Raw genomic sequence first — 22,025 nt, forward strand, 5'->3', positions numbered from 1 at the left:
GAAAACAAATTGGGATCTGCTTCTCCTGTCCCCCCAAAAAACCCAACCAGGCAGTCTCAGGGTATGAGGACAGAGCAGAAGGAAAGACAAGGGACAAAGTGGGAGCCTCATAGCCTTCTAACCTATTCCTCAGGAGAGGTGCATTATCCGTTCTTCAGCACTGTTGCCGTACACACTCTTTTCTCCCACCTCCCCGCACCCCTCCTCTCCACTGGAGCTGCTGCCATGGTTGCCAGGCATGGTTGCTAAGTCTCTGCATGGAAGGGTTGGCGTGGGCTGCACTGCCACTAACATTACCATGGTGAATCAGGGGACACCTGGTATAGGCTTGCAGGCAACCACCCCCACCCGGGACAGAATGAGCCTAAAAGGGGGGCACCTTGAGCTTCACTCCAGGTGGGGCTTGAACGAGCTAGGCACTGTGGTAGTGGTGACAGAGTGCTACACTGGAAAATGGGGGCCAGTTGTGTCATTTCAGTTGCTAGGGGATTAGTTTAGCCAAGGAAGCACACCGTTCCTCCTCTATACCCTCTGAAAGGGTGCAAGTGCGTAAGCACTCCTTCCTCCACAAGTCTGAGCAGAGTTCAGGCCGAGAACAGTAGGACCCCCAAATCCTGGCTTCTGGATTGGGGGTTGGGAGAGCTTGCTTCAGAGAGAGGGCTCCATGGGTGCCCAAGGACAAACATCTAAGGATGAAAGTGTGGGCAGCTTCGATGGCTAAGACAGACTCCTGTCCTGCTGTGCCAGCAGCCCTGGGCACAACACTGAGAGGGTAAGGAGTTAAGGGTGTGGGGGTGACCCTTTTGGAGCTTGGAGGCAGCTCTCCCCCAGAGTTGCACAAAGGCTGCAGGCAAGCCACCACCTCCTCCCTCCACCGCATGGAAGCTGGTTACTCATCTCCTCTCTGCGCCCGAACGCCACTGCCGCTAAAAATAAACCCCCCAGCCGTGGGCCAGCCCTTTCTGCACCCCAACCCCCTGGAAACCAGCAGAGAGTGGCAGGCGGAGACCTTGAGTTCCATTCCCATCACCTCTCTGATGAAGAAATAAAAGTCTGGGGCAGGATGTCAGGGACAGAACGCTGCTGGTCAGGCACCCCGAGAAGCAGGAGAATGAAGGGTTAAAACCGGCGGGAAGGTTGAAGAGACGGGGGCGGGGGGGGGGGCACGGTCATCTTGGCAAGAATAAGAACTCCCCTGCCCACTCGTGCGGGTGCCATCAGGCTTGCGGGACAAGAGCAGTGGGAAGGGGCGCCCAATCCCGGGCCCCAGGGGGCGGTCGTGCACGTGGGGGAGGTAGCAGCGCGGAGCCGTCCGCGCCGTGTCACATGCGCGCGCACACACACACAGACAGGCACACACGTGTGCCTGGGTATATATAGTCCCCAGTCGCTGGGCCTGCCGCTCTGCAGTGGGCGCCAGCTCCCCGGGCTGGGAGGGGGCTTTCGGGGCGGGTGGGAGGGTGGGGGGCCGGGGTGGGGTGGGGCAGGATGCTGGATGGCCAGCTCTTCTCCGAGGGGCCCGATAGCCCCCGGGAGCTCAAGGATGAGGAGTCTGGCAGCTGCCTCTGGGTGCAGAAATCCAAGCTGCTGGTGATCGAAGTGAAGACTATTTCCTGTCATTATAGTCGCCGCGCCCCTCCTCGACAGCTCATGGACTTCCAGGCCAGCCACTGGGTCCGCGGGCCCCAGAGCCGCACGTGAGTGAAGGAGGGGTAAGGGGAAGAGAGAGGTGGGGCAGGGATTGGGGTCCGGACCTTCCCGTGGGCACCAGCCAGAGCTGCCTTCTCTTTTCCACGCCTCCCCCAACCCCATCCCGAAGGTTGGGGCCTGACTCATCCCGTTTGTTTGGGGGCACAGGAGTGGGCGTGAGAAAGGGCAGATGAGATGGGGCAGATACTGTTAAAGTGTGCATGGAGAGATGGTGAGGAGTCCCGCTTCGACTTCAACCCTAACATATACGCACGTGCACACGCGCACACACTCACACACACCCCTCCACCCGGTGGCCCCAAGTGGCCTCCAGCGCGCCCAGCTCCCCGGACCTCGGCTCCCTTCCCCCACAAACTGCTCACCTGGGTTCCTGCTCATTGTCCCAGGTGTGGGCCGCGCCCGGGATCCCCTGAGCCGCCGCCCCGCCGGCCCTGGGCCTCCAGGGTGCTGCAGGAGGCGACCAACTGGCGGGCGGGGCCCCCGGCCGAGGCCCGAGCCCGGGAGCAAGAGAAAAGGAAAGCGGCGTCGCAGGAGCGGGAGGCCAAGGAGACCGAGCGAAAAAGGCGCAAGGCTGGTGGGGCCCGAAGGAGTCCCCCTGGTCGGCCCCGCCCGGAGCCTCGGAACGCCCTTCGGGTGGCCCACTCTGCCGGGCTCCCAGCTCCCTCAAGGCCCGAGCGCCTGGGGTCGGTAGGGCGACCGCCCCGTCCATCCGCGCAGCCGCAGAGCAATCCTGGGGCGCCGTGGGCGGGGCCCTGGGCTGGTCGGCGGCCAGGGCCCCCCAGCTACGAGGCTCACCTGCTGCTGAGAGGCGCTGCCGGGATGGCCCCGCGACGCCGCTGGGACCGGCCGCCACCCTACGTGGCTCCACCTTCTTACGAGGGCCCCCACAGGACCCTGGGGACTAAGCGAGGCCCCGAGCCCTCGCAGGCGCGCGCCTGTTCAACCTCTGCGCCGACTAGGACAGAGGGAGGGTGCGCAAAGAAGAGGCTAGATCCTCGGATCTACCGGGACGTCCTAGGGGCCTGGGGTCTCCGTCAGGGACGGGGTCTCTTGGGGGGATCCCCAGGCTGTGGAACAGACAGGCCAAGGCTGGAGTCCGGTAAGGGGGCCGCGGAGAAAAGCCCGAGGCTGGCTGCTGCTGTCCTGAAGAGTGGTAGCGACGGCCATCCCCAAGATAAAGCCGCTGGGAGCCCAGGCACCGTTCCTGCGGGGTCTGCCACTGCCACCCCTAGCCCCCCGCGTCCCACTCCCAGGTCCAGACCCCATCTCAAGGGCTCCGGGGAAGGGAGGGAAGGGAGAGACCAGACCTGGCTCCCCAAACGCTGGGTTCCCTCCATTAAAAAGCAGCCGCCCCGGCATAGCCAGACCCTTCCCAGACCCTGGGCTCCAGGAGGCACGGGATGGAGAGAGTCCCTGGGTCATAGAGGGGAGGCAGGACCCGAGACCTTGGAGGGTTGGAAGGCGACCCGACGCCCCCACACCCTGCCCCGAAGTTCCCGTGGCCCCGCTCGTCGGGAAGGCGTCTTTGTCATTGATGCCACTTGCGTGGTGATACGCTCCCAGTACGTCCCGACCCCTCGAACCCAGCATGTGCAGCTTTTGCCCGCCGGGGTGCCGCGCCTTGTGGGGAATGCCCCCAGCCAACCGAAACCCAATAAAGAGGAGGGAGAGGGGGCCGCGGTCCTTCCCTCCCCTTGCCGAAAGCTGCCATTGAGCAGTCGCCCTTCTCTCCAACCCAGTGAGGGACGCGGGCTCGAAGCTGAGGGCGGGAAGCCCGAGGACTCCTCACTGGAGGAGCGCGCCTCGCGCATCTTGGGGCTCCCGGTTGGCGAAGTAAACCTACAGGATCCCCCCACGCAGCCAGGTAGCCCAGAGCACTCAGCCTTAGGCCCACCGGCTTCGGGGGGAGCGTGCGGTGCCGAGGGATCGGAGAAAGTGGCGTCCGGCCTGCGGCGCACAGGCCGGGGCTGGGCGCGAGCCCCTGGACCCTATGCCGGGGCCCTGCGGGAAGCCGTGTCTCGCATCCGCCGCCACACCGCCCCGGACTCCGACTCAGACGAAGCTGCGGAGCTCAGCGTCCATAGCAGCTCTTCTGATGCGAGCGACACAGAAGCCTCGGGCGCCTCCTGGCGGAAAGAGCGGACCGGGCCCCCGGAAGGCGGGAAGACAGCCGAGCTGAACAGCAATGCCCGAGAGATTGTAGGTGCCATCAGCAAAAACGAGGAGGTCCTCTTCGGGGCGAGGGACATTAAGGGGACTCCACAGGGAAATAGGGAGCAACAGTGAGAGGCCCATTATTGTATTTGTGTCCCCTTTCTTCCTTACAGACTTCCTTGTACCCCTTACCTATACCCACCCATTCCTGTACTCAGCATAGAAGGCACACAGATGAGAGGGAGCACGTGTCAGTTCAAGATTTTTTTTTTTCATGAGAGTTGAGGGTGTGCAGTAGACTTGAATGCTTGCTCCACCCAGGGCCTGTGGGTAAGGTCTTCTGCAGGGCCCACTGCACTAACATGGAGCTGAGCAGAGGCCTAGGTGGGGTTAGGCAGGAGGGCAGGGATGGGATAGTCAGGGGAACTGCAGGGCAGGGCCTCTGGGCAGAAGGAAGAAGGTGATGGAGAGGCCTCAGACTGAGGTGATCAGGTGACAGGCCCTTGGCAGAAGCCACCAGCAAAGCAGAAGAGGAGTCACTGGTTTCACAGATCTCGGGTTCCAACCCCAACTCTGACACTGATTTGCTGGGTGACCTTAAGCAAGTCATTTCCCCTCTCCAGTTCCCATAGTATGTAAAATGAGGGGGTTCTGAGGTCCATTCCTGATGTTTTGGAGTCCTAGGAGAGGCTCTTATCTCAATCCTCCCCTCCACAAGACAGTTAGGAATAAGTGAACAGAGTCTGAGGGTCTCTGGGTAGCTTCATGGACACCTGCATTCACTCTCAATCCAAGAGACCGTGCAGGGTTTGCAGAAGAGCCAAGTAAGTGGGCAAGGGCTCCTATTCCAGTCTCTCAGGTTTAGGTGTAGGATCCCCGAGGCAGGGCAGGATGGCGGCCTTTTCACTGTCCCCAGTTTGTGGTGGTCTGAGCTGGGGAGGGAAGGCACCCAATGAAGCAGCTTGGGACCCTTAGGCCTTCCCCTGTTCCTCCTCCCCAGTGTTCCTCGGTGATGCTCTAAATAGTTACCACTATTTCCCACCCAGGTGGAATCACCCATCTGAGAGAATCCTGAGAATGTCTTACATGTTTCTGCCTCTTCCAGAAACCAACAAGGGAAGGAAGAGGCTAGTCCCCAAAAGCCTGTAGGTGTGGGGTGTGATACTCGCTGTAGCCACTACGGGGCGCGCGCAGGTCGCGGATTTCCCTGTAGCTAGTCCCCGAGTCTTGCCAACCCCCAGCACTGCCAGTTAATCAATTGCTCCCTAGTTCCTGCGCGCGGGTCCCCTGCCCCGCCGTCTCCAGCCATGCGAGATCGCGAGTAGGCCTCTGGCCTTGCAGACCTCTGGAGCGCGCGGAGCCCCTCTCTGTACTCGTCCACACCAAACAGCTTGGGATTCAGACACTGAAGTATTTTTTCTCTTCGATCTCGGACACCTCCTGTCTCTATTTACTAGCCATGTGAACTCGGCCAAATCACTTCACCTCCCTGAGCCTCAGTCTCCTCATCCGTCAAATGGGGGTTTATAAACACCTACCTCGCAGGGTTGTTGTGAGGACTTAATGCGATAATGTATGTAAAGCGCCTTGCACAGTACCTGGTACACAGCAGGCGCTCAATAAATCTAAGCTTCCCTTTGTCCAGCCTTGGCATCTTTTTCCTCTCACCGACCCATTCCCCACAGCATCCTTCCCCCCAGGGCTCCTGCGCTCCTTCCTACTTGGTGGGTGGTGGAGGAGACCCCTTTTTCTGATGGAAACGCCGGTCCACCCCTGTCTCCCCCAGTGCGGACTCTCCCTTCCTTGCCCCCCACCCCACCCCCGCTGACTCTTCCCATTGCTTCGATGCACTCCCCCCACCCCCCATTCCGGGCAAGGGCTGAGTCAGCCTGGGTAAATTTAGCCGTCGACTAGGCAGGCGCGGGGGCTTCGCTCAGACTCAGTCGCCGAGTCCTGGGCCCGGCCCTCGGCCCCGCCTCTGCCCCCCACCCCCACCGAGTCCTGCCAACAGCAACTCCGGCTCAGCGTTCCGATCCCCAGCCCCGCTCTCAAACCACTTAGAGTTTTGGTCTCCAATTATCTCAGTGTCGCTCCCCACCCGCACCCGGAGAGACTGGGCAGGACTGGGAGGGGGGCAGGGTAGGGAGGCCGCTGAATTGGACCCTAAACTGGGTGTCTGACCTTGGTTCAGTGAAAGGGGTTGGGCGGGGTAGGGGGGTAGGGGTCTTTGGGGGCTTTGAATCTAAATGGATAACATTGGTCAGAGTCACCCGGAAAGGTCCGTCAATCTCAGAACCTGCCTGGAAACCATACTGCCAGGTTTCAAGTTAGCTCTTGCTGGAGGAAGTGAAGTAAGTGGGGGTTCACCTTGGGCAGAGATCAAAGGTTTCTGAGTTCTGTCTTCCTTCCACCTACAGTTCTAACTTCTGCTGATTCTAACTCCTAAACATTTACTGAGCACCTGAAAAGAACTGGGCACTGAGCTGAGCTCCAAGAAAGAGATGAGTAAGACCTGCCTGACGGGGTGAAGGGAAAACACGTAAATAATGATAGATTGAGCAGTGGGTGTTAAGTATTATAAAGAATCAAACAAGGCAGATTGTACAGATTCTATGAGATCATGAAAGGCTCCATGGAGGAGGTAGGCATCTGAGATAGCATTTGGGGAAAGGGTTTCCAAGCGGAAGGGACAGCAAAAATAGAGGCGTGAATGTAAGGGAAATGGTTTGTTTAGGAAATTGTCAAACGGTCTGGTTTGACTGGAGTTGAGGATACATTCAGAGGAGATGTGGAAGATAAAGGCAGGAGTGAAAACAGAGGCCAAGCTAGGGTGAGCCTGGTCCAGCCCAGGGATGTGTGCCTTTGCCCTCTGGGCCTAAGAACAGGATGGACTTCAGGCTAGGAGGAAGACTGAGGAAGACCAGGGCAGTAGTGAGAGCTTCTGCCTGGATTTTGCTGTAGCCCTGGGGCTCCCAGGCTCTGAGAGTGTCAGGAGAGGTGAGGTGCATGGGAAAGTAGAGGGGCTATTCCTGGGGAGGGGGGTTCCACAATGCTGCCTAGGTTTCTTTGAGGCTGAACACACAGGAGGCTAGCTTTAAGAGCTTATGCAGACTGCTGTCATTGTTAGAGAACTATGGTAGTGTTGTATCCAGAACATGGACTCTGGGACCTGGCAGCCTGGGTTTAAATCTTGCCTCTACCTCATATTGGATCTTCCCTTGTAGTTCAGTCGGTAAAGAATCCACCTGCAATGCAGGAGACCCAGGTTCCATTCCTGGGTCAGGAAGATTCCCCTGGAGAAAGAAATGGCAACCCCCTCCAGTATATTTGCCTGGGCATGGACAGAGAAGCCTGGTGAGCTATAATCCATGGAGTCGCAAGAGTCAGACACGACTGAGCGACTAAACCACTCACCATCACCACCACCACCTCATACTAGCTGTGTGACTTTGGGCAAGTTACTCAACCTCTCTGTGCCTTAGCAGCCTCAGTTACAAAATGAAGTTATTAATAGTGTGTTTTTCACAAGCTTGTTGGGAGGATTAATGATTCAATATGTAAAGCACTTAGAACATCTCCTGGCACACAGTAAGTGATATATGTATTGAACTCTGTTATTTCCCTTTAGGGCTATTTCTTTAGTGTTGGGAGTATTAGGTTGGGAGATGGGAAGAGAGGAGTAGAGGTAAAGGAATAGGAGGAAGAGGCAGCAGAGGCTGAGAGGAGAGGGGATTCCTGGGGTGGAGACAAGCAGCCCCTTGACTGGGTGAATGGTGTACTGAGAGCGCATGGGTGGCTGGGACGTCAAGTGCAATCCCCCCTCCCCCAGGACTTCCTGCATCTTTTCCTAAGGGTGGAATCAGCACCAGCTGCTAAAGATCTGGGAGAAAGGGTAAGAGAGGAGAAGGGGAGGAGCTGGTACAGGCCCAGGGGGCCAGCCCTGGGTGAGCCATATCTCAGACTGGCCCTGCAGGGCCCTGTGGGTGGGAGGCTGGAGGCTCCCTGCTGCGAAAATGACTTCTAAATCTGGCTGCGTCTGCCAGCCAGCCAGCCTCAAGACAGAGGCCACAGCTACACCGCACTCCCCCCACCCCATGTTGGGACAGCCTTGTAGGGACGGCAATGCTGGAGAGTGTGCTCAGGTTTGGGCAGCAGCCCTCAGGTTACCACAGGATGCGCCTACCCTTCCACCAGCCAAGTTCTTCCCAGGGAAGCCCCTTTCTGAAGGGAGCTAAGAGCCCCCTCCCCCTTCAGACTCTCAGGAGAGCCCTAGGACTTCCCGAGATAGATCACAAATGGGTAAATGAAACAAAGAACCAGGCCATAACTCTGGGACTTGTCGTCAGGAGTGTGTGTGTGTGTGTGTGTGTGTGTGTGTGTGTGTGTGTGTGTGTGTGTGAGGAGGAGGAGAGGACAAGGAGAGATGGCTGAACATGAATATGTAGATATTGTGCATTCACCCAGTTACTCATTTGTTCACTCACCCATTGAACATGGATGCCAGGCCCTAGGGACACACACAAGACTCAGACCTGTTACCTGTCTTCAGGGAGTTCACATATCTAGGCTGTATGAGAAACAGGGGAAGGGATTTGGAAGAGGAAACCCACAGAGTCATCATAGTGCAGGCAGTACAATGTAATATATGTTCATAAAAGCATTCCTGCAGGGTCTAGGGGAGCATAAAGGAAGGAATGGCTCCCAACCTGCAACTTCTAAGCAGTTAGAATATGCCCAAGCTTTTGAGAGACCAGTCACTGAGGGTACACGTGTTAGTGAAGGAAGGCTGGATCCATTATCTGCCTGGATCCATTATCTCCTCTTCATGTCCTGCTGTGGGGGCTCCCTCCCTTGAAGCCCCTGGTACTACTTAGCCTCTTTTAAAAGTTTTATTTAACATAGACCATTTGAAAAGTCTTCATTGGTGCGTCATTGTTGCTTCTGTTTTTTATTTTGGTTTTTTGGCTGCAAGTCATGTGGGATCTTAGCTTCCTGACCAGGGATCGAACCAAACACCTCCTGCATTGAAAGGGGAAGTCTTAACCACTGGACTGCCAGGCAAGTCCCTTACGTAAGCTTTTGTGAATCTTTTTAGAGAAGAGTTACTTCATCCATCCATCTATCCATGCATGCATGCATCCATCCTTTTGTTTATTCATCTGTGCATCCATACATCCCACCCATCCATTTATCCATCCATTCACCAACTCATCTGTCACCCTCCCATTAATTTCTCCATCTATGCATCCATGCCTTCCTCCATCCATCCATCCATCTAACCATCCATCTGTCTTAGTGAGGGCATGTGATGTGCCTAGCTCAGTGTTGCAAGAGATGCCAAGATGAGCAAAACGTAGAGTCCATGCCCTCAGAAAGCTAGAAGCCAATACACATATGAATAACAGACACAGATGTTCCACCCATGGAGCAGCCAGTGTGTGCTGCTGGTTTAGTGAAAGCCCCGCCAAGAAGGTGCGTCAGGAGGCAAGGCCACTTTGCCAAGGGAAATTAGAAGAGCCTCATGAGGAAGGCAGCTTTGAGATGAATTTCAGCCAGGGGAGGTGGGGAAAAGGTTCTTTCCAGGGTGCGGGTGAAGGTAGAGAGGTGGGAGAACACAGCACAGGCTCTGGGGAAGGCAGAGTTGCAAAGGGATGGGATCCTGGAATGATGGGAACCACATCAGGAAGTATCCCAGGAAAGCAAGGATAAAACATTTGAGGACTTCCCTAGTGGTCCAGTGGCTAAAACCCCATGGTCCCAATGCAGGAGAGCTGGAGCTAGGGGAGCTAGATCCCACATGCTGCAACTAAGAGCTTGTATTGCTGAAACTAAAAGATCTTGCATGCTGCAACTAAGACCCAGCTCAGCCAAATAAATAAATATTAAACACCCAAACATTTGAGCTTTAGTGAGAAGAACTGAGGGAGAGGTGAGGGGCAGAGAGGTTTTGTGTCATTCTCTACTGGACCATGAGCTAATCAAGGGTAGTGCCTTTGATTTAGTTCTGTATTGCCTATAAGCTTGGCCTGGAGCAGGCTCTCAGCAGATGCTGGCAGAAAGAAGGAACAGATGATAAAACTGTGCCACAGGAACACTGGCACAGCAATTCAGGGTCTATATATAAGGGAGGGGTTGCTGCTGCCTGGTGTGACCGTCCTTCCCCTATGCCCCGCACCCGCCAGGGATGACCTTGCTTCCTTGGCTGGGGTCCCTCCAGTAGCTCTCCCAAGAGGCACCACAAGGTGGCGATGTTCCGAGTGTAGCACTGGGTTCTGCCAAGATCCTTGACACCGGTAGCTGGTGATGTGCCCTTCAAGAACTGTCCCCAGGTGGTCGGAACTTCCTTTCAGCAAGCCTTGAGGCAGAATGAAGAGTTTGTGTGCGGCTGTGGCAGAGGAGTCGACAGATCTTAACCCCAATGATCATACAGGCCTCACCTATACACTCATTTGCTAGGATCTATGTGCCACGCACAGTGCAGGCTCTTAGAAAAACAACAGTGATCAAGACACAGCCCCTACCCTCAAGGATCGTCTCGTCCTGTCCAAAACTGCCTTTGCTATCTTTCTCTCTCTCTTTCTTTTACACACCCCCCCTACACACACAAACACACACACCTGTTCCCCAGGGCAAATCCCCTTGACCTGGGAAGCCATCTCCATGTGAAATCTGCTCTTTGGCCCTGCTCCCCTCTTCACATCCAAGTCTCTCCCTAAGGCTATTGCATGGCCACAGTAGCGTGAGCCCTCGGTGCTCCTTCCTGTGATGGCTCCTCTTGCTCTCCCCCTGAGCCCAAGCCTATTCTTTTTCCCCACCTCCCCCACCCACACTGCTCTGCCAGCCCTGAAACTTTAGGGCCCTCCCTAAATTATACCTGGTATGAGATAGGGCCTCCTAATACCCTAGAACTCTGGAGGCTACAGGAGCATGAAGGTGGATTCACAGAAGGACCCTGAGAGACGCTGGCACCACCAACACAGAGATGAGGGTCCAGAAAATCAAAGACCCCAGAGGCATGCTCTTCTGTGGCTCAAGGGCTCTGCCAGCCAAACCTGTCCCCAGACAGGCGGCCTTCTTTTCTCACCTGCTTTAGAGGGACCTCTCCCTAGTTGCAACTCCATACCGGTCTGGAGGTGAAGCATTATGGGACATTGTCCACTTTCCCATCATGCTCCAGGGCTCCAGTTAGCCCTTGGCGGGTTTGGGAGAGGAGAGGAGGGAGGGTTGGTGCTGAGAGTGGGAGCCAGGCCCATCGAGGTCCCGGGAGTGAATGCCGCATTGTTGGCCAGGCCAGAGTCACAGATAATTACCTCAATTAGTGACAATGGGAGAGTAATAAATACAGGCTTAGTGTCTCCTACCCCACCAGGGCTCCGAAGATTAATCCAGGCTGACGGGCGGGCCCTGAAAGGCGTGATGGACAATTCATTAAACTCCCCAAATGCCGCACAACCTGGGCGTGAAGGCTGAGTTAGCCCCCTGGGGGCTGCGCCTTTGTCCCGATTGTGTGTCTCCGCCACCGCAGAGCCGAGCAGCCCCCAGAGAGCGGGGAGGTGAGCGGGGCTCTCCCAGTCGGGCCAGGCGGCGGGGGGATTAGGCCTCGGTCCGGCCCTGGTTGCCCTGGCACACCAGCCCAGCCGGGCTGGAATGTCCGTGGCGGGGAGCGGGCGAGCGGAGGGGCGGGGCCGACAAGGTGGGGTAAGGGGGGCACATAAAACCAGGGGCAGGAGGAGTTAATTAGACGCCAGCCGAGGAGGGCGAGGGGCCACAATAGGGCTGAGGGGCCGCCAGGGACGGCCCCTTCACTTCCGAGGATTAATAGGGAGGAGAGAGAAGGGAGGGGTTCGGCTCTGGGGGAGGAGAGCTGGAGCTTCCCAGGGTGGCACTGCCCCCTCTTGCCCGGCTTGGTACTTACTTGGCAAGTGGTTGGGAGGCAGGGGGCCCTGGCAGCCGGGGCAGGTACCCCCTAGCGTCCCACAGAGTGGCTCTTTCTTCCTTGGGTGGTGCCTCCATTGGTAGGATGGTTGGGCAGGGAGGAGAAAAGGGACCCTCTCGTTTATCAGGGAGGTAGTAAAAGCAGGAATATTTAGGGGCCCTGTTCTCAATGCCCCACCTCCCCAAACCTACTCTGAGGTGGAACCGGGAGCCTGAAGCTTTACCCTTCGTGGAAACACCAAGTCGGGGGAGGGGCTGGAGCTGGTGTGCATGCATGGGTGTGTGGGGGCTGCTGTGTGCCTGCACACACACATGCACACGCTTGTATGTGCAGACATGCTTGCACACAGGGCCAGGCATTCAACAGGTCCTCTGTTAATATCTGTTGAGTGAATGAGTGAACTTTGGTGTTGGGTGTGAGGAGAAGCAGCGCTGGGCTCCACCGAGACATGGAGTGAATGGACTTGGGCCCTTTCATTCTGAACTCCCAGTTATGGCCCAGGGAGGATGAGGGCTCCACCTCTGAGCAGATGAGCAGATGTCCAGGAAAAATGAAGTGGCAGTGGCTCTTTCCCTTTGAAAAGGGAGGAAAAATGCAGTAGCCTCTTGGAAGCCCCACTTCCTCCTGGGCCCCAGGGAACAGGGCAGCCCTGGCTCCTCCCTAGGAGCCACCCCACCCTATACCCTCCCAGGGGATGACAAGGGAGCGAGTTGGCGGCAGTTCCCCGGGCATATTTATAACCTGCTGCTCGCTCACCAGCGTCTGCTTTTAGCCCAGACGGGGGAGGGGGCAGGGGGGTGGTCTGTCTCATGCTGGGCGCCCTGGCTGGGTGTGGAAAGAGTGAGTAAGGGTGAGTGGTGGGCAGCTCTGCATGGATATTCCTGCTCACACCACAGCCAAACAGCTTATTTTCTCCTCATTTTGTTATTTTTCTCCCTCTGGCCTGGAGAGGAGGACTGAGCCAGCCTGAGGTGGGGGGTGGGGGGTGCTAGACCCTGGGGTATTTGCAGCCCCACTGACAGGGTTTTTCCAGGGTGCGTGTGGCAGGGTGTGTGTGGTGCCGGCTTGCTGACCCCCTGGGGACTGTGCAGCCTCAGTCCTCTCAGCTTTTCCGCTCCCCCCAGGATATTTCAGGACCAGTGCCTCCCTCACTCACTGAGCCAAGCCTGTGTCCGGGGTCCTGCCGGTCTCGGATCCCACCTGAAGATCAGAGGTGGGCGGGAGGATAGTGACCCCCACCCAGGACCTGCTCTGGGCACTGCTGCTTTCCTCCCCAGGATTTACCTGCTCCGTCTGAGGATGCCACATGTGATCCTAATCAATAATTAGCTCCTAGGTAGTGCTTTGCAGATCTAGCCCTTTTGCTTTTTAAAAAAATTCTTTTTCTTTTGCTTACTTTTTTTTTTTTGCTTTATTATCACATGTCCCTTTGAGGACCCAGTCCCATTCTGCACTTCCCTACCCCCTCCCTTGAAGTCCTTGTGGCTAGAAGTAAAGGACTTCCATGCTGAGGACATGAGTATGGGAGTCTGTCTTTAAACTTCATGCTTGTGCAGAGGGCTTTACACTTCATTGAGCCTTCACAGCACTGCTCCCATTATCCTGACAATATCTTGATATGCCTGATTCCCTGGCCAGACTGTAAACTTCTAGCAGGCTCCATGGCTCATACATCACTGTATCCCCAGCATTTGGCATATGCCTGGCACAGAAGAGATGTCAGCAAGTGTTCAAATGACCCTGTGTTTCACATCCATGTACATGATCTTGTCTGAACCTCATCACCTTCCTGAAGAAGACTAAGTGCCAGTAATCATCCCTGTTGAATAGACAAAGCAACTGAAGCCAAGAAAGCTACGGAGTTTTTGAAAGTCTAGTTAGGACCAGAACAGGATTCACTTCTTCCCTGCCCTTCTTCCAGCTCTTTTGTGTCGGCACAGCTCAGAGCGCCCCCACCCCCCCTCAGCTTCCAGGTTCTTACTGTTAGAAGTTAGGTGAGAGTGGTTGGGGACAGCTGCCAACCCTTTGACTCCACCCTGTTGCTTCTCCCTAAATCTGGGTATTGTCTGGCAGGGGCCCACATCTCCTCTCCTGCCTCTGGGGGGATCTAATAGCTCTTTGGATTATAGACTGGACATTATCGCAGGGGGTTCTTTACTGGACACCCAACCCTGTCAGGTACCTTCTGCCCAGGATCAGTCAGATTTCTATTCCTCCTCCTCAACTGCCTATCAAATCTGAACTGGTGCTAGCTTGGTGGATGGAGAGAAAGGAAAGGGGATATATCACTGCAGGATTGAGCAGCTCCTGGCTCCACTTCCCTACCCCCACACATATCCCAAAGGCCAACATGGGTCAGAGTTCACACATCCAGGGAGTGGTGCGAGGCAGCAACAACAGCAAAGAGTACTGAGGAGAGGGGGAAATTCTCCAGTAGGCTGGGATCAGTCGTTGCCCTCAGGGGGTGGGGTGCTTCATAGCTCCCCTGGTCCTTCAAGCCCTCCCCTGGGGCGGGGGAAGTGTTAGGATTAGAGACCGGCATTAGAGTTTAGCAAGCAGTTAGGGTTTGCCTGAGGTTAGGTTAAGGCTAAGGTTAGACCTAATCCTAGGGAGAGGGAGTGGATTAGAGTTAGAGAGAGGTTTTCGGGCTGTAGGAGAAATTAGTTCTCCCCTCCGATCTGGTGAAATGCACACAGAGGTATCATGTTGGTGTTATTAGCAACAGAATCCTCATTTGGGCTTTCTATGGGAATGGCTAACCTCATGGTTTGGTTATGGACCACAGTTGGGTTTCCTTTCAGTTACACTTGGTAAAGTCTAACCTCTATTTGGATTCTAACCCTGCTGCTCCTTTCTTCTCCCCCATTATCCTCTCTCAGCTTTTCACCTGTTCTTTGTAGCCAACGGTTTGGAAGTTGATGTCCTAATATGGCATTTCCCTGTCCTGGGAAGGAGAGTGGTTTCCCCGTTGCCCAACACCCTGACCACAGCTGGCCCAGAGAGGCTTTGGGGACCAAAACCTCTACACCCATGAGCCACAGCACCCTTTCTGTTTGGGTTTCTCTTTTTTCTTTGGTTTCTTTTCAGAACACCATCATAGCTATCACTTAGTTGTAGCGATTTTCACAACAGCTCTTCTACATAGGAAAGGCAGGTTCTCCAAGTTTGTTTAATCCCCACTCAGCAGGGCAAGAAACTGAAGAAGTTATGGACTTTCTCAGTATCATACAGCCAATTGGTGTTCAAATAGGAAGAAGGACCCTGTAGTGTCTTTTGGCTCTTGACTGGGTTCATCTGGAGACCTGGATCCCCAGTGGCCTCATCAGGGTCATCCAAGGGACAGAATGTCAGAGTCCTCTTCCAGGGTCAGGAAACCAGTCCCTCAACAGTGTATCCTATTTGTTTAAAGGAGGTAAGCAATAGTGTGTTCTGGATTCAAGGAAAAGCCACCAAGTCATTGATAAAAATAGATATTTTATTCTGCAGAGGAAGATACTACATTGGTGGGGGCCAGGAGCCACTAATAGCTACAGTGGAAGGAAATACTGATTCCGGAATGCAAAGGCATCTTGGAGAAACTAAGGAGAGGGAAAGAGGGGTCAGAAAAGGCTGGAGAGCAAAAGAATGGAGAAGAATTAGGTTGGGGTGGGAAGTGGTCTCTGCAAACCAGGCTGGAACCCAGCACAATAAATAGTTTTTATTTACAACAACCAAACTCGTGGCTTTGTATCCACGTTTCAGTGCAAATTATTTACACACTGATGAGGAGGCAGGACAGGAAGAGGGTAGGAGGTGGCTGAGGGAGGCATGGTTCGCAGCTGTTCAATGGCTCCATGACATAGGCTGGGAGAATGGCGATATTTCTCCCGGGTCCCCAACCTCATTTTCCACATCACCACAGCTGCCCTCTCACCCCGGAACCTCCCACTTCAGCTGTAGGTGGAGAGGAGAAAGGCCCTGATGCCCAGGTGTGTGTTCAGGGTGTGCACCCTTAACAGAAGAAGGGGAAGGGCATGTGGGGACCTGGAGAAAACGGAGGTTAAAAGAGAAGGAGAAAGGCAGGCAGGTCGCTGCGCGCGGTGGAGGAGGCAGAGCTTCGCCTCGGGAGCTGACCCTGATGGGGGAGGGGACCAATCCTTCTCTCACCTCCCGGCCAAGCAGGGGGCAGTGCAACAAGGGGGTCTCCCGCGGAGAGGGAGGGAGGTAGGTCCGGGGGCGGGTCAATCAGGATGGCAAGAGGGTTCATGCCGCCCCAGGCAAGTGGTTTCAGCAGTCCCCAGGTCTGAGGAGGTGGGAGAAATGATGGGATAGGTAGTAGGAATCCCGGAGTGCGGCTGGAGGGACGCGGTGGGCGCAGATCCGGGTCTGAGTTGCCAGCGAATCTGTCTGGGGGTGCGCTTGAGGAGAATGCTCCCAGGGGCCGAGTCCGCCCAGCGCCTCACAGGCACTCGTGCAGTATGCGCGTGTGCGTGCAGTTGCGGCAGCTGACGTGGCAGCACCAGTGGAAGGTGCAGTTGCAGCGCTCGGTGACGCGCTGCGTGCGCGTGCGGTGGCCCCGGCCACAGCAGAGCAGCTCACAGCCATCCAGCGCGGGCGACGAGCTATTGCAGGCGCGCCCCGCCGTGCCCGCGGTACCCAGGCGTCCGCTGTACGTGCAGAAGTTGGGCGATTTCTCGAAGTAGACGAGGTCGTGGGGCGAGGGAGGCTTGTGAGCCGGGTCCTCCGGCTCCAGGCGCAGCAGTTCAGCCCGCGATGCACGGTTGTTGCCGCGGTTGCCGTAGAGGACGCGCGAGGCACCGTCGAAGCGGTCCCGCAGCACGTCGCCCACTGCGCGCAGCGTGGGCAGCCGCATCCAGCACGTGCGCACCGTGCATGAGCCCGACATCCCGTGGCACTTGCACTCCTGGCGCATCTCCGAGAACACGGTCTGGGGGGGGCGGGAGGTGGGGTGGGGGGGAGGAGAAGAAAGGACGGCCCGGGACGCCGTCAGAGCCAGAGCCACCTTCCCGGATACCGCCCCCTCCTGGTCGTCGCCGGGATCTCAGCAAAGGCCCAGGCCTAGCCGAGCCCAAAGGAAGGGAGCCACGAAATTTTTGTCCCGCAGAGATTTGGAAGCCAAACCCAACTCTGCTCCACCCAGAGAATCTGTCTTTGCCTCTCAGCCTTATTTTTTGAACCTGAACATTGGCGGGCGTAGGCAACACAGTCCATGGGTTACATGACTTCTAACCTCTCCGTTGTCAGACCATCCCTTCCATTCTGTGAATCCCTCCAAACCCCCGCGCCCTCCGGACGCCCTCGCCTGGTTCCTTACCCTAACCTCTGGCCTCAACACCGACCGTTACTTCCCAAGTTCGAGCTTAGCCTAAGGCAGGGACTCCGAGATCCCTGCCATTCCGTTTCGGGTGCGGACACCCTCAAGCAGGCTCACCGTGCGCCCCGCCTCATTGTTGTGAAGGTTCATGAGGAAGCGAAGGTCCCGCCCCTTCTCTCCGGAGTCCACAAACTCCCGGCCGAAGAGGCGGCCGAAGTCGATGTTGTCGCTGCAGCCCCCCCAGTGCCAATCGGGGCCCCCAGGACCGCGTCGCCGATAGTCGCACGTGCAGGACTCGATGGAGCCCTCTGAGCAGGAGCGCGCCACAGAGTGGGTGACCCCGGCCGAGGTGATGGCGAAGATAAATGCTGTTTCCCGACAGCCTATTGGGGATGGGAGAGGGGATCAGCGAGGGGGCACGCGGGGTGCAGCCTGCACCTTCAGGGGAGGCCTTGGGATCTTTGAGTCCCACGCCCTTAGGGTCCTGGAAGCCTGGCGACCGGCTGTGTTGGGAAGTTGGTCTCCCCGCGAAAGCACGTGTGTGGGCACGCTACCTCCTCCACACTTGTAATCACGCTTTACTGAGACTCCGGGCTCATTTTGACTTCTCGGTGCAAGTAGGGCAGCCCCGGAGGGAAAAGAGAATAGAGGGGAGCGGAAGAATTCTGCACCGCCAAGAACTCTCCAGCTCACATCAGCGATGCAAGCCTTGCTGGGCTGGAGGCAAGAGAGCAGCCTCCCAGGCTTCTTTGAGAGGGACTGCGGGAAAGTGGTGGCCAGCGAGCGTCCACCACTCAGCACTCCCTTTCGCTGGGGCAGTGGCTCAGAAAAGCTAAGCTTCCTGCCCGAGGCGCACGGGTTGAAACCTCCTGGTGGAACGAGTCTGGCCCAGAGCTAGTGCTGGCATGAAGCTCTTGGCAGGCTGACTCTGTGACCCTGCAGATGCCCCGGACATCTTCTCTGCACTTGCTCGCCCGTGCCCTGAGGTGACCCCGGGCTCCCCTGGTCCCCGGAAGCGTCACCTTCCGGGGTACCCACCTCGGTTGACGATCTTGCCGAAGAGGTGGGGCCCCGAAGCCGTGGGACAGTTCCAGCGGCGGTTCCGGAACTGCCACTTGCACTCTCGCACAGCACTCTGCAGCCCCCCGCTCACACTGTGCAGTATCCCCGGGTTCTGGCGGATCAGCCGCCGCTGTTTGCGGCTCAGCAGCTGCAGACTGGGCTCGAGTACCAGCTGCAGACTCTTGGAGTCGGTCAGCAGGTTCGTAGAGGAGGCTACGTTCACGATGCCCCTGGTGAGACGCATGAGAGGAGTTCAAGCTCTGGAAGGGGACCTGCACCCTAACCCTAACCAGAAAGGTCCTGCTCGCCCTGTCCTCTTCCTGGAGCTATTTGCCCACAAGAGCGGGGAGAGATCAATAATAAGGTAACGATTCCGCGCTTAGGCACTCACTAGTTTGAAAGGACTTGGCTTTCAGACTTCTGTGTTCCCAGGAATCTTAGGGCTGCTAGGGGGCCCTGCGCCCGGAGCTGGACAGCGGAGGCATGGAGAGCCTAGGGACTAGATATTCACCTTGGCTCTCAGAGCCTGTTTCCGGACAGTCTGGCTCGCAAATCCTGGCCTGCCGTCCATGCCCACCCAAGGCGTGAAATGCTTGGGAGTTCCACCCGCTGATGGGCTTCTTTCGGAGTGCACGCCTGCCCTTTCTCTCCAGAGTCTGGGAAGCCCCGTAGTGTGACTACCACCGTGAAGCTCGTTTGGGGGTTCTTGGAAGAAAGGCAGTGCTAGATGGGGGAGGGCTCCCCTCCTGGAGTATCGTGGGCCGCCGGGCGGACCCTTCACCCCACTTCACCAGAGCTGGAATTTCTGGACCAGCTCCGCTCCAGAGCGCCCCTCGGTGTCTCAAAGGGAAGTCAGAGCGCTGGAGGAAGTCTGTCTGCGGACGGATCCCAGAGCGTGGGAGCTGGATGGGGCTGGCCCCTGGCTCTGTGCCCCGAGACAAGTGGCGACCCCACACCAGCTCACTTACCACCATCGGCCACTGCTGTTGGCGGCCAGGGCTGCAGGCAGAGCGGCCAGCGCCAGCAACAACGCAGCAGAAACCCAGCAAGGCAGCAGCGCCCAGTGCCCCATGGCCTGCCCGGCCTTGCCCGCTCTATGCTGCAGTTGGGGCGGCTTTGGCTGCTGCCCGCGGCGGTGGGACGGGACGCGGCGGTGGCGGCAAGTGGCGAGAGTTCGCAGTCTGGCTCTAACAGCCCTGGGGGCGGGCGACGGGCTGCATGGCTCGCGGTCCCAGCTGGTGGGCTGAGGCAGCCACGGCGGGCGGCACCGCCTCTTATAGTTGCGGCGCTGGCTGAAGTGACGATAGGAGGCTGCCCCGCCGGGCCGCACTGTGGCACCAGGGCGCACCGGTCAGGGGCGCAGACAATGGGCAGCGAGCGGGGCCGTGGCTCCCGCCCGTCTGAGGCGAGAGCTGACGGGCTGGCCGTCGGGGCTCACCCCCGCCCCCTGCCCGGTGGCTCCCGCCTCCGGACCTGCACTGGCCGCCGACCCCTCCCCTTGGGACGCCCTCCCACGCGCGCCCGCCTCAGTCCTCTCCGCGTCCGGAGCCCGTCGGGGACCAGCGTCCGCCAGGGGGCGCAGCGACCAGTGTGCTGCGGGGACAAACTGCTAGGAGCTCAGCCACTTCGCTGCCCGCTGTGGGGCTGTCCCTTCGACGTCACCCCGGAACCCCATCCTGAGTGGAAGAAGGAAAACTGTGGTTCTGGGCAGCAACTCTGGGGAGACGCCTCCCCGCCCATGAACCCCCGACGGCTGAACAGGGAAGGAGAAGCGGGAGACGGGTGGGGTTGGGGCTGTGGTCAGGGAAATCCCAGGGGCGGGTTGGGGTGGGGGGATGAGCTGAGCACACAGAGCCCGACGATGGAGAGAAACCTGAGGCAGCAGAGGCTTGTACTTGTGGGAGGAAAGAAGTGCACAAATGCCTGCCAGTGTGTGCATCAAGTGGGAGAGTTGTCAATGAGACTGCGTGTGAGAATGTGCATACACATATGAGTGTGTGTCTTCACGTACAGAAACTCCATGTTCTGAGGAGGGATTTTAGGAGCCTTTCTCAAGAATCTTGGGATTTAGCTCAGGTCAGAAGGCATCATCGAGTCATCTTGTCACAGCCACCACCTGGGACAGTGCATCATCTCCTACGTGTCGGGAAGGGGTGGTCAGGAGAGACCCAGAAGGTTGACCGAGTGCCGGTGTCTGGAACTGTGTGTGCAGGTGGGTGGATGAGTAGGAGATTAAATATGCACATGTGTGTCACTCTTACCCTGTGCGCCTTGTGTCATCCTATAGTGTGTCACCCCCTGGCCTGTGTCAACCTGTGCATGTCACTGGGGGCGGGGGACAAAACCTGTAACCAAGGTGGCATCATAACGGATGAGGCCTGGAGCAGCGGAGACTCTGAGGCTGGGCTCAGAAAAGACAGGCATTGGACTAGATGTCAGGTGTGTGTGTGGAGGGGCCGGGAGCAGAAGGGCTGCTGGCTAAACCGAACCCAGAGTCGAGAACCTGTGCATCCATGTTTCTGCTTCTTTCTGAAATTTTCTACCAAGTTTCTGTCTTCTCCACCTAAAACCCTGACTCTTCACTCTCACCATGCTGGGATACCTAACCCTAACCCTAACACACCTCCCTACAACCTCTCAGCTTCAGGGTCCCTCTGCCTCCTATAGAAGGAGTGGCTGCTGTTCCCCGTGTGGGATATAGGGGGCACTGCCAGCCTGGTTATCAGGCCTCACCAACACACGCAGGTTGCCCCTGGAAGAGGAGGATCTCCTCCTTTACATCTCTCTTCTCTCTCTCCATTTTACAGAGGAAAAACTAGATTAGGCAGTTTTCCATGGACCCCGGAGCTAATAAAGGGATGAATGGTAGAGCCAGGTTAAAACCCAGATTGTTCTTACTCACACCCCATGCTTTTTCCACCTTAATGGCTGCTTGTGATTGTGCAGCAATAGCAGGCTGGGGGCCCTTCCCCAAACTGGGAGATAAATAAAAATGGTCTTTAGGATCTTCCTGCCTCCATTTTGATCTTTTTTTTTTTTCATCTTCCCTGACTTTAGGATGTTTTTTTGACTGAGTAATGTACCAGGCCTGGTCCCAAAGAGTTCCAAGTCCCAGAAATGATCAGGCCTCCCCACCAGTGCAGGAAAATCACTCTAAAGAATAAATGCCTGATAAGTTTAATGAATCTTCCTGGGGCACTTGCATTTTAAAAGGGTGACTATTAACCCAAATGAAACCTGATGGAGGTTATTTTTGAGGGGAATATCTTTCCCACGCCCTTGACACCTCCAAGGATTTGACCCTGAGGGACAAGGTATATTAGCTTAGCATCTTCCACAGGTCTAAAAGCCAGCGGCCCCTGAGGAGGCCACCCAGCACAGATGGCTCAAATAAGTAGACAGTGTACCATGGGCAGCTTGCCCTTTGTCCCTTAGAAGTTTTTCCCACTGGGGCCTGGGTCACATCTTTTGGTTTAGTGGGTTGATAAAACCCCATGGAGAAGGGAGCTGGGCTTGAAGACAGGGCAGTCCTGTCTGTGGCCACTGGTGACAAGCATAAGTGGGAAGGGAGGAAAGAAGGATTCCATATCCTTTGTTCCACTATTCCACCCACCAGGAATAGTAGGGAAGAGTGGAAAGGCTCTAGGTCTAGTCAAATTTTGTAGGACCTGGCCCAAATTTATTTAGATCAAATCATCACTCTATCAATTGTCTTCTCTTCCTTTCCTGTGTCATCAGTTTACCTCTCTACTGGATCATACCTATCAGCCTACAAATACGCTGTAATGTCTCCCATCTAAAAAAACCCACAACTTTATTTGACTTCACATTACCACCTACGTGTGCCCC

General features: G+C 56.6%; 2 protein-coding genes across 2 annotated transcripts; one reads left to right on the top strand and one right to left on the bottom strand.

Annotated features, from left to right (window-relative positions):
* The first annotated feature begins 1,488 nt into the window (after nt 1–1,488).
* DDN (dendrin) lies at nt 1,489–3,996 on the top strand. The gene is made up of 2 exons (XM_068969675.1): nt 1,489–1,697; nt 2,097–3,996. Exons 1-2 carry the CDS (start codon nt 1,489–1,491, stop codon nt 3,994–3,996), a joined length of 2,109 nt encoding a protein of 702 aa, XP_068825776.1.
* A 12,242-nt stretch (nt 3,997–16,238) lies between these two features.
* WNT1 (Wnt family member 1) lies at nt 16,239–19,248 on the bottom strand. The gene is made up of 4 exons (XM_068972127.1): nt 19,145–19,248; nt 18,153–18,406; nt 17,232–17,497; nt 16,239–16,727 (listed from the first exon to the last, which is right to left on the bottom strand). Exons 1-4 carry the CDS (start codon nt 19,246–19,248, stop codon nt 16,239–16,241), a joined length of 1,113 nt encoding a protein of 370 aa, XP_068828228.1.
* Nucleotides 19,249–22,025: the final 2,777 nt, after the last annotated feature.

Source organism: Capricornis sumatraensis, chromosome 4 (assembly GCF_032405125.1).
Source record: "Capricornis sumatraensis isolate serow.1 chromosome 4, serow.2, whole genome shotgun sequence".
NCBI lineage: Eukaryota > Metazoa > Chordata > Mammalia > Artiodactyla > Bovidae > Capricornis > Capricornis sumatraensis.

Coding starts and splice junctions, on each gene's coding strand:
- DDN (XM_068969675.1), top strand. CDS start 1,489: ATGCTGGATGGCCAGCTCTTCTCCGAGGGGCCCGATAGCCCCCGGGAG. Junction 1,698..2,096: donor CGCGGGCCCCAGAGCCGCAC/GTGAGTGAAGGA, acceptor TCATTGTCCCAG/GTGTGGGCCGCGCCCGGGAT.
- WNT1 (XM_068972127.1), bottom strand. CDS start 19,248: ATGGGGCACTGGGCGCTGCTGCCTTGCTGGGTTTCTGCTGCGTTGTTG. Junction 18,407..19,144: donor AACAGCAGTGGCCGATGGTG/GTAAGTGAGCTG, acceptor GCGTCTCACCAG/GGGCATCGTGAACGTAGCCT. Junction 17,498..18,152: donor CGGCAAGATCGTCAACCGAG/GTGGGTACCCCG, acceptor CATCCCCAATAG/GCTGTCGGGAAACAGCATTT.